Consider the following 15,372-nt stretch of genomic DNA (forward strand, 5'->3'; position numbering starts at 1 on the left):
GTGGGCCAGCGCAGAACGGTCTGGAAGAACTGTTTGACAGTTAGGAACAAACGTTAGATCATCGATGCAAAACTAGCCGATTTGTTTATTGCGCATGGAAATGGAACTACGATTTGCATGGCATGGCAGACAGTAGATATACAGTATGTACGTGTTGTGTTGTACTCTGGTAGTAGCACACTAAGCTTAAGTCACAAGGGTGCATTTCTGCGGTCAGCGTCCACAAGAAACAGCGCGTCACTGAAACTCACCTTGGTTTCCTTGTCGCTATATTTAGCGCTCGTCTCGACCATCAAACTAAATGTAGTCGCTCTGACAGAAATGAGACCAGAACTGACATCGTGACGCGTGTGTGTGTGAGAAAGTTTCCTAACCTGCAAAACATACAACTATCCTATCAGGGCGCGTCACACAAACATACAACTATCCTATCAGGGCGCGTCACACAAACATACAACTATCCTATCAGGGCGCGTCACACAAACATACAACTATCCTATCAGGGCGCGTCACACAAACATACAACTATCCTATCAGGGCGCGTCACACAAACATACAACTATCCTATCAGGGCGCATCACGCGCACTCTGTCAGTCGCTCCAGGTTTTTCCAGAGCACGTCTGTCATTAGAAATAGTCAATTGATCGATCTATCTAAAAAATTCCGGGATATTATACGATTATACTATCATAAGAAAATGTCTTGGGCTCAGGCCAGGTGTGTGATGACACACACACAGAAACACATGTATGTTCATGGAACCCAATCCTGCTGTGCTTCCTCTTTATACTCTCCACGGTTCCTGTTTCTGCTCTAAAACTGAGTGTGTGTGAGACACAGTAGAGACAAGCAGTAGGACAGACAGGCAGTAGGAAAGACAGGCAGTAGGAGAGACAGGCAGTAGGAGAGACAGACAGTAGGAGAGACAGACAGTAGGAGAGACAGGCAGTAGGACAGACAGGCAGTAAGAGAGACAGGCAGTAGGAGAGACAAGCAGTAAGAGAGACAGGCAGTAAGAGAGACAGGCAGTAGGACAGACAGGCAGTAGGACAGACAGGCAGTAAGAGAGACAGGCAGTAGGACAGACAGGCAGTAAGAGAGACAGGCAGTAGGAGAGACAAGCAGTAAGAGAGACAGGCAGTAGGAGAGACAGGCAGACCTGACTTCTTCTGCATAGCCTATTAGACGGTCAAACAGGAAGTAGAAAACGAATGACCCAACTAACAGGAAGTCACTGTTCTGTTATTACCTTGAGGTCAGCCGCCCCCCTCGCCAGTCAGAACACACAGAGCAATCTGTGTTTACAATGCATCATGTACACACACATAAACACACACACACACGAACACACAAACACACACTCTAGAGTGTTCTGGGTTGAGTGAGGGGGCGGAATAGATGTAACCTAATTACAACACTGGTTTGTGTAAAAGTGTGTGTGTGTGTGTGACGTGACTAGACTGACTGTATGACGTCCGTAGACCCTGACCCCTCACCCGCTCTCCCAGCACCCAGCCCCCCGCCCCCAGCCACGGCACCCCAGAAAGGGTGCTTGTTGTGGGGGTGAGCCCTCCAGACCCCCTTCTCTGGAGGTCTCTTCCAGACCCACTCTTCTAAACTTCATTTTACCGTACTTCACTGAGTGTGTGTGAGTGAAGCACACCTCTTACACACACACGCCATACGCCACACACACTTACTCCCCCCCCACACACACACTTACACAACTCTTTCTTCCCCTTTCTCTCTCTCCTCTCGTGCCGTATCTGTGTGAGATGGTGCAGTCTCAGCACAGGGATGGAGACACACCAACCACAGAGAGACGGTTTAATCAGGCTTCCATCCAGAATAAGACAACATTCACAACACAACTTGTTTAGAACAAGTCTGAAAATGTTGCTGAAGTGTGTATGTGGGTATGTGTGTGTGTGGGTATGTGTGTGTGTGTGTGTGTCTTGCTTCCAAAACACATATTGTCGTAAAACACTGAACTTGTCTTACCTCAGCCCACTAATGACTTACAAACGTAACAGTTATAGTGAGTGAGTGTGTGTGTGTGTGAGTATGTGCGCACATGCGTAACATCAATACTAACATACTAACATATGAACATACTAACACGCCTGTGTGTCTCTGTCCAGTCTGCTTAGCGTGTTCCCTGCGTGTAGCGTATTCCTGGATAGCGTGTAGCGTGTTCCTGGCTAGAGTGTAGCGTATTCCTGGCTAGCGTGTAGCGTATTTCTGGCTAGCGTGTAGCGTTTTCCTGGCTAGCGTGTAGCGTGTTCCTGGCTAGCGTGTAGCGTATTCCTGGCTAGCGTGTAGCGTGTTCCTGGCTAGCGTGTAGCATGTTCCTGGCTAGCGTGTAGCATGTTCCTGGCTAGCGTGTAGCTTGTGACTGGCTAGCGTGTAGCATGTTCCTGGCTAGCGTGTAGCTTGTTACTGGCTAGCGTGGTGCTCACAGTATCATCAGCAGGTCGTCGTCGTGGGAACAGAGGGGCGGGGGTGTGATCATGGTGAGGGCGGGGCGGGGGGTCTTGGGGGGCATGGGCGAAGGGAGGGGGGCGACGGTGGCCCTCACCCTGGAGGAGACGCCCCCCTGGGGGGCACGGCCAGACTGTTGGGGAGGGGAGAGAGGGGAGGGGAGACAGGGGGAAGAGAGTTGGAGAGGGGGAGAGAGAGATACAGGAAGAGAGCAGTAGAAGTGTATTTGCATGTTATTCAGTCTTATCTCTGGTAACTCAAACACATATACACTCAAACATATACACACTCAAACATATACAAACCCATAGGAATGCATACACAAACACACACACACAACACACTGATGCATTAAACACTGTTTTCATAAGAGTTGTATGGTAAATACTACCACCTAGTGGACAGTTTAGGAAGCACATACATATCCTGAAGTGAAAAGTGAATGTGTTGATGTTTGTAAACTCTACCTGTCCAAACTGTGTGTGTGAGTGAGAGTGTGTACCTGTCGGGGCTGTCTGGTGTGTGAGAGTGTTTACCTGTCGGGGCTGTCTGGTGTGTGAGGTAGCGAGGGTCTCTGTAGGTCGAGGCTGGTGCCTGAAATCATCACCATCATCACAAAAACCACCATCATCATCACCATCATCACAAACACCATCATCATCACAAACACCATCATCACCTATAAGGGTAGGCAGAGCATATAATCCTGGCCCAGAGGTGCAGTTGAACACCCCCCCCACCCCTCCACACCTGTAGGGGTGTGCAGGGCTCCTGGTGCTGGTCCTCAGGTGAAGATACAGGTTGCTGGTCAGACTGAGCGGGTTGAAAGCAGCTTCCTCCTCCAGCTGCTTCAGACTGGCCTGCAACACACACACACACACTACGTAGCGTGTGTGTGTGTGTGTGTGGGGGGGTGTGTGTGTAGCAGGGTCAGTCCTACCTGTATGGTTGCCATGGCGTGAGTGGGCGGGGCCTGACTACAGACAGGCATGTTGCATGGCAACAGCGTCTCCCTGCAGACCACGGGCCTGAGGAGGAGGGAGAGGGAGGGGGAGGCCTGCAGCACGTAGAAGGAGCATACTCTTCCTCCCCCTGCTCCTGCCCCTGAAGGAGGCTTCACTGAGCCCTGAGGAGGCTCTGAACGCATCAGAAGGAACCAGTCACGGGTCTGGGACACACACACATACACACACACACACATAAGACCATCTGTATTTTCAAAGTTACAACATACTTAACCAATGCTTTATGGGGGTTATGGTTTATGAAAGGAAGGAATAAAAAAAATGACTGACCCTCTCTCTCTCTCTCTATGCAACCCCCCCCCCAGACTGACCCCCTCCCCCCCAGACTGACCCTGAGGGCGTGGCAGAGCCCCTGGAACAGGTGCAGATTGTCCTCCATGTGGTCCCAGTCCAGCTGCCAGCAGCAGGTAGGCTTTAGGACCAGGGGGAGACCATACAGCAGAGACTCACACACTCCCTCCGCACGCAGCACCCTGACACACACACACCATACAAACATATACACACATGTACAACACACATACAAAACGGTGAGGTCATGAAAGAATTACATCACCTGCCTGACTTCACTATGGAAATCACATGCAAACTACCAGAGCTCTATTACTGCTGTCTGAGACTGGTGTGATGGAGAGAGTGGGGGAGGGGGAGAGAGACAGACAGAGAGAGGGAGGGAGAGACAGAGAGAGGGAGACAGAGAGAGAGACAGAGACACAGAGACAGAGAGGGAGAGAGAGGGAGACAGAGAGAGAGATACAGAGACAGAGAGGGAGAGAGACAGACAGAGAGAGAGGGAGAGAGGGGAGAGAGAGATCATTCAGTTGGGACAAAGATTACTTTGATGTGAGTGTTCCACCCTGAACATTCCACATCCTCCACTGTTAGAATGGGCCCATTCATAACACACACACACACACAGCCTTACTTGATGGCCCTGAGTCTCTGAGGCACAGGGCTGTGATTGGCCGGGGACTTGGTGGGAGGCAGGAAGTCCTGAATGCTCTCGGTCTTGACCCCGAGGTCAAGGGTCAGAGGGAGGAGGGCGGGGCTTAGCAGGCGCTCCTGCATGTCACATTTCACACACACTGGAGGGGGGGGGAGAGAGGGTGAGTAGGTAAGAGAGATGGAGGAGGGGGGGAGGAGAAAGGGAAAAGGGGGGAGGGAGGAGAGACAGGTAGAGAGAGACAGGTAGAGAGACAGGTAGAGAGAGACAGTTAGAGAGAGACAGGTAGAGAGAGAGAAAGTTAGAGAGACAGGTAGAGAGACGGTAGAGAGACAGGTAGAGAGACAGGTAGAGAGAGACAGTTAGAGAGAGACAGGTAGAGAGAGAGACAGTTAGAGAGACAGGTAGAGAGACAGGTAGAGAGACAGTTAGAGAGACAGGTAGAGAGACAGGTAGAGAGACGGTAGAGAGACAGGTAGAGACACAGGTAGAGAGAGAGACAGGTAGAGAGAGAGACAGGCCTCACCAGGTGTGGGTGTGTGGGCGTGTCCGGGCGTTGCCCCCGGAGACAGGCAGGGCGGCAGCAGCAGGTGCAGGTGTTCCCGCTCGCCGCCTTGCTCCTGGAGCCACGCCTTCAACACCGTCTCCACGGCAACCACGCTGTTGTCCACGGGCTGCAGGTCGATCTCAGTACTCAACACCAGGCTGTCTAGAAACACAACACATAGATATGACTAGAATATCTTGGAATTGGAATGAGCTTAGAAACGTAAAAACCTAGATACGGAACAGATACACATGTCTGACAGCAGTTCTGGTTCTAGTTATCTAGATATGTAGAGCACAGATTGACAGGTTGGAGGACCAATGAGACTGGTCCACTCGTTAATGAATGTGTGCACTTCTGCTCATCCACCACTAGGTGGGGGTAGAGTGCAACAGTTCCAGCGAGTGTCTTGACCATGTATGCAGGAAGACAGCTACAGACCAAGAACATGAAACATTCCTCCCGTCTGGGGTGGTGAAAACACAGAGAAAGCTCACAAGTCCAACAATGTCCGATTAATAGAAATATATCTTGGAATCATATAAGGAATTATCTTCAGACTTTCAAGGCACTATTCACTGTGATACAAAGATAAAAACTTGTCATTGTAATAATTACTGTTTTAAAACCCGGGAAATTAAACTACAAGTCCCAGATAAACGCCCAGTGACTAGCCGATGAGTGGCCTCCATGATTGTAGTTCTTTTGGCGCATTAAACTGGTGTGTGTGATGGTGACAAGTTTCACAATGGTTGAATAGTTTAATCCAAGTCTTGATCAAAAGAGTTCCAATGCCAACTCAGTCACACACACACACACACACACACACACAGCAACAGAGTGGCCAGTGATGGACGGGTCTCAGAGGACAAGCCTGTAAGGAGTGTTCTAGAGTGTCCGGGTGATTCTAGAACACTCCCGTCCATCTTCTCTGGGCTTCAATAGTTAATGAACAATCAGTCCACAACTAACGACCTGGGATGGAGGGATGGAGAGAGAGGAGAGGGTCGTCATGGGGATGGAGGGATGGAGAGAGAGGAGAGGGTCGTCATGGGGATGGAGGGATGGAGAGAGAGGAGAGGGTCGTCATGGGGATGGAGGGATGGAGAGAGAGGAGGGTCGTCATGGGGATGGAGGGATGGAGAGAGAGGAGGGTCGTCATGGGGATGGAGGGATGAGAGGGATCCATCGATTACCCTCAAGATGACGGAAACACGGAAGGAGAGAAAGAGAGGGGCAAAGCCACATACAGACAGAATGGAGAAGGAGAAATAGAGGAGATTGGGAAGGAGAGAGAGGGAGAGAAAGTGGGAGAGGGAAGAGGAAAGTTGAGAGAGGGGGAGGAAGAGTGGGGGAGGGAGGAGGAAAGTAGAGAGAGAGGGAGGAAGAGAAAGAGTGGGGGAGGGAGGAGGAAAGTAGAGAGAGAGGGAGGAAGAGAAAGAGAGTGTGGGGGAGGGACTGGAAATCGATGAGACCATAATGATCGTCCAGGGAGTTCCAGGAGAAATCAGAGTCAGCACTCTGAGAAAAAGGAGAGATGAAGACCGTAGGGGAGGGGAGGAGGGTGGATCAGACGGGACAGTAGAAGATGAGAAATCACCCCTGACAGGAGAGCTTGTTCTCCGATAATCAGCCCACAACCTGGTGGAGCTCACTACAGCACTATACGTGAGACCGATGACTGTCTGTGTGTCTTAGGTGTGTGTGTGTGTGAATGAGTATGTGTCCTCGATGTGTGTGTGTTCTTTGCGTGTCCTGTGTGAGTGTGACCAGGGCAAAAGTACTTCTACTCACTCAAGTAGAAGTACAGATACTCATGTTTAAAAAGACTCTGGTAAAAAGTACTGACTACACTTTTTCACTCAAGTTAAAGTAAAGAAGTGTGGGCTCGCAGGAACGCAGGAATCCTTTTTGACACAGTTTCGAACATCTCCCTCATATATGGCCAAGGATGATCAAAAATGTCATAAGGTGTCAGATGGCTGAGGGGTGAGGGAATCGGGCTAGTAATCCGAAGGTTGCCAGTTCGATTCCCGGTCATGCCAACTGACGTTGTGTCCTTGGGCAAGGCACTTCACCCTACTTGCCTCGGGGGAATGTCCCTGTACTTACTGTAAGTCGCTCTGGATAAGAGCGTCTGCTAAATGACTAAATGTAATGTAAATGTCTTTAGTTTTTTTCACACACACAGTGAAAGGAGAGGAGCCTAAACAGAATAGATTAAAGCAGAGCAGAGTACAGTAGAGCCGAGTACAGTAGAGCAGAGTACAGTAGAGTATGACAGAGTCCTCATCAAGTACTCATCAATAATGCAAAATATTTTGAAGCCTTTTTCCAGACTTTTTGTTCACACACACAGTGAAAGGAGAGGAAAGAGGAGAACAGAGAAGGCTAAACAGAGTAAAGCAGAGCAGAGTACAGTAGGGTACAGTAGAGCAGAGTACAGTAGAGCAGAGTACAGTAGAGCAGAGTACAGTAGAGTATAGTAGAGTATGACAGAGTCCTTATCAGGTACTCATCAATAATGCAAACTGTTTTTGTTACTTAAAAAAAAAAAGATTTAACCTGTAGATTTTTTTTCTTTCTTCACAATGTTTTCAAACCTATAGAAACCTCTTTTGAAAATGTATTTTCCAACCTATAGAAACCCTTTTGCAAGTGTGTGTGTGTGTGTGTGTGCTGTATGCCATCAAGTGTGTCTGTCTGTGTGTTCCTGTCTGCAGGTGAGAAAAAAATGCTTGTGTGTCAATGAGTGTGTGTGTATATGTGTGTGTGTGTATGAGTGTGTGTGTGTATGAGTGTGTGTGTGTATGAGTGTGTGTGTGTGTGTGTATGAGTGTGTGAGTGTGTGTGTGTTTCAGCAGGACAGGTCAGGGTGTGGTTTCCTCCACAGCATCAGTGTAAACCTGCTGAGCTTGATGGAAAACTGTCTGAAGGAGAGAGGGAGGGGGGTGAGGGTTAGTTAGGGTAGTGGAGAGAAAAAATAGAGAGATTTAATTATTCAGATTTAAATGAAAATAATATTAAGAGTTTACGTTTTTCTTAGTTGCTCTCTCTCTCCCCCCCCCCCTCTCTCTCTCTCCCCCACTCTTTCTCTCTCCCCCTCTCTCTCCCCCTCTCTCTCTCTCTCTCTCTCTCTCCCCCTCTCTTTCTCTCCCCCTCTCTCTCTCCCCCCCCTCTCTCTCTCTCTCTCTCCCCCACTCTTCTCTTTTCATCCACATGTCATCCGTCATTTGTGAAAGCTACTTATCTCTAGCAGGGAGAGAGGGGGAAGGAGGGAGAGAGGGAGAGAGAGGGGGAAGGGAGAGAGAGAGAGTGGGGGAGAAGAGCAGGAGCTCTTCAGCTTGAAGAGGAAGAGAAGGAGATAGAGGTAAAGAGATGGAGGGAGAGAGAAGAGAGAGGAATTAAGATGGAATGAAAGGAGATATTTAGATGAGTAGAGTGTGTGTGTGTGTGTACAGGAAGTATTTTCCTATAATAGAAGCTCAAGGAGCTTATAGAGGAAGAGATTATGTACAAACACTCTTTATGACTGACACCTCTCTCACAATGTAAAGACACAGGAAATGTAGAAGGCTCATGTTTGTAAGGTGTGTGTGTGACGGGTAGTTGTGTGTGTGTGACCTTCTGTCAAGAAGGGAGTGACACAAAAATCTTTAGATTAGGGTTGAAACAACCCCCCCCCCTCTATTTTTCCTGTAACTCTGGTCTCTCCAGAAGCTGTCCTGTGTCTCTCCTGTAACTCTGGTCTCTCCAGAAGCTGTCCTGTGTCTCTCCTGTAACTCTGGTCTCTCCAGAAGCTGTCCTGTGTCTCTCCTGTAACTCTGGTCTCTCCAGAAGCTGTCCTGTGTCTCTCCTGTTACTCTGGTCTCTCCAGAAGCTGTCCTGTGTCTCTCCTGTAACTCTGGTCTCTCCAGAAGCTGTCCTGTGTCTCTCCTGTTACTCTGGTCTCTCCAGAAGCTGTCCAGTGTCTCTCCTGTTACTCTGGTCTCTCCAGAAGCTGTCCAGTGTCTCTCCTGTTACTCTGGTCTCTCCAGAAGCTGTCCTGTGTCTCTCCTGTTACTCCCAGAGAAAGGCGTGTAGTTCTGGCTTGTCTCTGCTCCAGACTTCTTTCAACAGATTAGTTTCAACTTCTTATCTCCTAAATGGAGAGCTTATCTTCAAAAAAACTACAATTCCGATGTCATGATAAGAGAATCATATTTCTAGGAGGGTAGATAACAGCCAGTTGACAAATTTGTCGTCATGGCGAGAGATAACACAGACGCCCGGATTTGATTTATTTTATATGCCTGTGTGTGTGTTCTGAGTGTGTGTGTATGTGATCTGTGTGTGTTCTCAGTGTGTGTGTGATCTGTGTGTGTGTGATCTGTGTGTGTTCTTAGTGTGTATGTGTGTATGTGAGATCTGTGTGTGTTCTGAGTGTGTATGTGTGTGTGTGGGATGAGGAAACTAAAGGGAGCCTAAGGGTCTGGGTCTTATTTGACCCCTGACCTCTAACTATCAGACACACACACACACACACACTAACTCTACTCAGTATTGTTTTACTGGGATTGAGGTTAACTTTACTAACTCACTGTCAGACATCAACATTGAAGCAGAAGAGAGAGGCGGGGGGCAGACAGAGGGGGGAGGAGAGGAGAGAGAGCGAGAGAATGGAGACAGAGCGAGAAAGAAAGCAGGAAGAGAGAGGGTGGAGGAGATAGGAGAGAGGGTGAGGAGAGGAGAGAGAGGGTGGAGGAGATAGGAGAGAGGGTGAGAGGAGAGTAGAGAGAGGGTGGAGGAGATAGGAGAGAGGGTGAGAGGAGGGGAGAGAGAGGGTGGAGGAGATAGGAGAGAAAGGGTGGAGGAGATAGGAGAGAGGGTGAGAGGAGATAGGAGGAAGACAGAGAAAGAGAGACTGAATGGAATCAGAGTTTCAGGTGTTCTATAGAACCCTTGAAGACACATTTATTACTGGCCTCTCTGACACCGTGTGTGTGTGTGTATAAGATAATTCAATGTAAAAGTGTGTCTTATCTTCTAGTAATAACTTGGCCCATGTTTGGAAACACACACACTCACATGCACACACACACACACACATGCCCACCCTAATTAAGTAGGCAGAGTTGGCAACAGGATAGCAGAACCACCCAAGCAGCCAAAGACCATAATTCACTTAATTGTACAAATGGCAGCAGTGTGTGTGAGTGCGTGTTTGTGTGAGAGAGTTTTATTGTGTGTGTGTTTGATGGATTGAACAGTGAGTGTGTGTGAGTGATTGAGTGAGCATGTGTGTGTGTGTGAGAGAAATAAAGCGTGAATGTGTGTGTGTGTGTGTGTGCGAGTGATTGAGTGAATGTGTGTGTGTGTGTGCGAGCGTGTGACAGCGTGTGTGTGTCCCTTTCCACCAACCAGTGAAATATTGACGTCCTGCTTTTAATATCCCCCTTGTTGCCCCCGGCGATGCCCACCAGGCAGCCCGTCTCCTTGGCAACCCCACTCAGGACTGAGAGGACCAGGACAGGCTCTGACGGCAGAGCACACACACACACACACACACACACACACACACACCACCTGTTGCGTGTGTAGATGGCAGTTACAGAGAAATACAAGAACAAGCTAAACTCTCCCTCCCTCCCTCCCTCCCTCCCTCCCTCCCTCCCTCCCTCCCTCCCTCCCTCCCTCCCTCCCTCCCTCCCTCCCTCCCTCCCTCCCTCCCTCCCTCCCTCCCTCTCCCTCTCTCTCTCCCCCTCTCTCTCTCCCCCTCTACTTGAGCTTTAGTGAAAACAGGATACTAAACTGGCGTGAACTAGGCCATGGCACATCCTCTTACCATCAGCAGCACACACACACAAACACACACACCAGAGGAAAGTAGAAATGTGGACTAACCCTCTCTGCTTTTTAGTAAAAGACAAAGAACGGACACACACTCGTACACACACACACACTCGTACACACACACACACACACACACACACACACACACACACACTCGTACACACACACACACACACACAGCTGTCCCAGCAGTCAGTGTCTCCAGGCGGGATGTTGAGGACAGAGGATCTGTTCAGGCCGCTTGCATAACTGTTCTCAACAACAGATACTGCAGAAGGCTGTCTCTTATTATCTGTGTGTGTGTGTGTGTATCGCATTATATATACTGTATATGGTGTTTTTTTCTGTTTTGAAAATGTGCCCAGAACATCTTGCAATAGCTACATTATACTGATAAACGGCTGTATGACAGGCGATGTGCGAGTGTGTGTGTGTGTGTTTGTGTGTGAGACTGTGCTTGTGTGTGCTTTGGTGTGTGTGTGTGTGTGTGTGGGGTTAGGAGACTAGGAGCAGAAGCTCTCTCTGTCTCATGACCCTCAATAGAGACATGAGAACAGAGGAGGTGAGAGAGAGAGAGAGAGGGAGGGAGAGGGGGGGAGAGGGTGGGGGAGAGAGAGAGAGAGAGAGAGGGAGGGAGGGGGGAGAGAGAGGGAGGGGAAGGGGGAGAGAGAGGGAGGGGAAGAGAGAGAGAGAGAGAGAGAGAAAGAGAGAGGGGGGGGGGGGGGGGGGGGAAGACTGAATTTTGCTCCAGTTTCACTTTTGGAACGGAAAAGAGGCACCCCACCCAGTTCAACTACTCCCAAACACACACACACACCCTTGGTTAAGCTAAATAAGAATCTTGAGGCAGAGTCAGACACTGACATGAACATAGAATACACTCCCATTCTGATGTTCTGATTCCAGAACCCTCTCCCCTCCACCACTTTAACACCGATTAACATTCCAGAACCTTCCCAACACTCCAGACCTCCAGCCTGCATGTTCATATAAAACACACCAGCCACAAACCACCCAATCGCAAGCCTCTGTATGGGAGAAGCATGCTTATAGAGTACAGTTACACCTGAATACACAGGGTGGTTCCACCGGAGCACATGAAGGTTGTTTGGGTTCTATGGTTCCACAGGAGAACATGTGAGGTTCCAAGGTTTTCTCTTAAGTTTATGAATTTCTGGCGGCCATGACAACCACCCAGAACTGAGTGCAATCAAAAGTGATGGATGAGAAGGAGGGAGTGTGTGTGTGTGTATATGAGAGTGTGTGTGTATATGAGTGTGTGTGTGTGTGTGTGTATATGAGTGTGTGTGTATCTTCCTACCCTCTGTCTCCTCAGGTGAAGGCGTCTCATTGGTCCACTCGGCGGCGTCCCGTCCCACAGCCCTCAGCTCCACCAATAGGATGCGCCGCAAGGACACAAGGTCCGCCCCCTGTAGCCCCGCCTCCAGCTGCCTCACCACGCCCCGCCCTGGCCGGCTCGTCACCACGGTAACCTGGCCACGGCACCAATGACAGGAGAGATTCGGGTGATGAGTCACAGGACCTCGGTGTGTGAGTGTGCGTGTGTGTTACCTGAGTCATCTTTTCAAGGGCACTAGGGGGTTTCAGTAGGCACAGGTGCTAGCACACACACACACACACAAACAGAGTTGAAACAACCAACTCATACCTGAGTTGGCACGCTATTAAACTGTGATTCAGTAGTGAAGGTCAAACACACACACACACACACACACACACACAGTCTCCCTGCCTGGTTCACAATAGTTCTGTCCAGGCCTCAGAGAATCACATTACTGAGATGGGAAGATCACCAGTCAGATGCTGCTAATGTACTCACACACACACAACACACACAGCAGCACACACACACACACACTTATCTCTGTTTCCTGTGTGCTGGTACATTAGCTGTTATAATGGACGTCTGTTCAGATTTACTGTAACACACACACACACACACACACACACACACACACACACACACACACACACACACACACAGGTGGGGTCTGTGTGTGTGTTATGTAATCGTTCATATAGGCTGCTGTCGAAAACCTGGTTATCTCCAGACCTACCCAGTCACACGCACACACACAGCAACACACACACACAGCAACACACACACACAGCCAGACCCCCACCACACGAGGGTCTTTCAGATCGACAGAGGGATGTTTCTAAAACAGGGCCTTCCTAACTAAGGCCCTCTCTGGACATTATTCATACCAGTAGACAGCTGGTCTATGACTGTCTGTCTATGACTCTCTCTCTCTCTCACTGTCCGTCTATGTCTCTCTCTCTCTCTCTCTCTCTCTCTCTCTCTCTCTCTCTCTCACTATCTGTCTCTCTCTCTCTCTCTCTCTCTCACTATCTGTCTCTCTCTCTCTCACTTTCTTTCTCCCCACCCCCCCAGCTCATCACAACCACAGTGTGGTTCTCCCATCTACAGAGGAGTGGTTTCTGCTGTGGTTCTAGTGTGGTTCTGGTGTGGTTCTGGTGTGTTCTGGTGTGGTTCTCACCTCTACAGAGGAGTGGTTTCTGCTGTGGTTCTAATGTGGTTCTAGTGTGGTTGGTGTGGTTCTCACCTCTACAGAGGAGTGGTTTCTGCTGTGGTTCTAGTGTGGTTCTGGTGTGGTTCTCACCTCTACAGAGGAGTGGTTTCTGCTGTGGTTCTAATGTGGTTCTAGTGTGGTTCTGGTGTGGTTCTCACCTCTACAGAGGAGTGGTTTCTGCTGTGGTTCTAGTGTGGTTCTGGTGTGGTTCTCACCTCTACAGAGGAGTGTTTCTGCTGTGGTTCTAATGTGGTTCTAGTGTGGTTCTAGTGTGGTTCTGGTGTGGTTCTCACCTCTACAGAGGAGTGGTTTCTGCTGTGGTTCTAATGTGGTTCTAGTGTGGTTCTGGTGTGGTTCTCACCTCTACAGAGGAGTGGTTTCTGCTGTGGTTCTAATGTGGTTCTAGTGTGGTTCTGGTGTGGTTCTCACCTCTACAGAGGAGTGGTTTCTGCTGTGGTTCTAGTGTGGTTCTGGTGTTGGTTCTGGTGTGGTTCTCACCTCTACAGAGGAGTGGTTTCTGCTGTGGTTCTAGTGTGGTTCTGGTGTGGTTCTGGTGTGGTTCTCACCTCTACAGAGGAGTGGTTTCTGCTGTGGTTCTAATGTGGTTCTAGTGTGGCTCTGGTGTGGTTCTGGTGTGGTTCTGGTGTGGTTCTGGTGTGGTTCTCACCTCTACAGAGGAGTGGTAGCTGCTGTGGTTCCCGGGCGTGGCGTGTGTATTGTCTGTACTGTTGCAGGCTGTCGAGCACGGCCCGGACCAGCAGCTCATCCCGGGGCCGCGACACACTCCCCTCCCCTGGGAGAGACCTCAACTCCTCCACGCACGACCGCCAGACGAGCCAGGTTACCCCTCACCTGCTGGGGGTAGAATGAGGTACACTCTTTGTTCTGTTTTTACTCCCCTCCACTCCCCATCCCGCCCCTCCTTCACCACAAAGGGCAGTAGACACTTTTGGGAGTCAGGTGGCTGAGCGGTTAGGGAATCGGGCTAGTAATCTGAAGGTTGCCAGTTCGATTCCCGGCCGTGCCAAATGATGTTGTGTCCTTGGGCAAGGCACTTCACCCTACTTGCCTCGGGGAGAATGTCCCTGTACTTACTGTAAGTCGCTCTGGATAAGAGCGTCTGCTAAATGTAAATGTTTACTCCCCTCACCACGAAGGGCAGTAGACACTCCAGCTGGCAGGTGAGGGCGTAGATGCAGAGCAGGGGCAGTCTGCAGGGTCCGTCCACACTGCTGGCCAGGGTCAGCACGTTGTCCAGGGCGTCGCACAGCGTTCCTCCTGTCTCAGACCACCAGGGCGGCGCCACCTCCACCACCAGCACCCGCGGCGGTTGCCGTGAGAACGAGGGCCGGACGGCACACTGGGGAGGGTCCGGATCTGCTCCTCCTCGCGTCCATGGTGACGGACATGGCAAAACAATAGAGACGGGCTGAGGAGAGAAGGAGGAGGATGAGGAGAGAAGGAGGAGGATGAGGAGAGAAGGAGGAGAGAAGGAGGATGAGGAGAGAAGGAGGAGGATGAGGAGAGGAGGATGAGGAGAGAAGAAGGAGGATGAGGAGAGAAGGAGGAGGAGGAGAGAAGGAGGAGGATGAGGAGAGAAGGAGGAGGAGGAGAGAAGGAGGAGGAGGATGAGGAGGAGAAGGAGAGAAGGAGGAGAATGAGGCTGTAAAGATGTCTGTTTCCAGGCTCCTGATCATCCTGAAGCCCCCTGGTTAAATCCACAGGGACAGGAAGAAGACAAACAAGTAATTTAATATCCAAAAAAAGGAGAGAGGGAGAGAGGAAGAGAGATAAAGAGAGTGAGAAGGGTAGAGAGAGAGGCTGAGGAGAGGTAGAGAGAGGTAAAGAGATAAAGAGAGAGAGAGGGGAGCAAGATGGTGAAAACAACACTTCATCTCCATTAGTTAAACAGCATGTTAATGAGGTCCCCATGGCAATGTACATAGCATGACAGTACATGATAGTAGATAACAAGAGCAGGAGGAGAT

General features: G+C 49.9%; 1 protein-coding gene across 1 annotated transcript in view; it reads right to left on the reverse strand.

The window, feature by feature from the left end:
* Positions 1 to 2,456: 2,456 nt before the first annotated feature.
* The window catches only part of m1ap (meiosis 1 associated protein), a 42,533-nt gene continuing 29,617 nt past the window's right edge, over positions 2,457 to 15,372 (reverse strand). The window contains 12 exon segments of the mRNA XM_067261980.1: positions 2,457 to 2,615; positions 3,019 to 3,076; positions 3,233 to 3,342; positions 3,423 to 3,650; positions 3,839 to 3,980; positions 4,433 to 4,592; positions 4,977 to 5,159; positions 12,151 to 12,322; positions 14,052 to 14,085; positions 14,087 to 14,211; positions 14,213 to 14,239; positions 14,535 to 14,813. Of these exon segments, the coding sequence (XP_067118081.1) occupies positions 2,457 to 2,615; positions 3,019 to 3,076; positions 3,233 to 3,342; positions 3,423 to 3,650; positions 3,839 to 3,980; positions 4,433 to 4,592; positions 4,977 to 5,159; positions 12,151 to 12,322; positions 14,052 to 14,085; positions 14,087 to 14,211; positions 14,213 to 14,239; positions 14,535 to 14,813 (1,677 nt within the window).

This window comes from Osmerus mordax, chromosome 23 (genome assembly GCF_038355195.1).
Source record: "Osmerus mordax isolate fOsmMor3 chromosome 23, fOsmMor3.pri, whole genome shotgun sequence".
NCBI classification, from domain to species: domain Eukaryota; kingdom Metazoa; phylum Chordata; class Actinopteri; order Osmeriformes; family Osmeridae; genus Osmerus; species Osmerus mordax.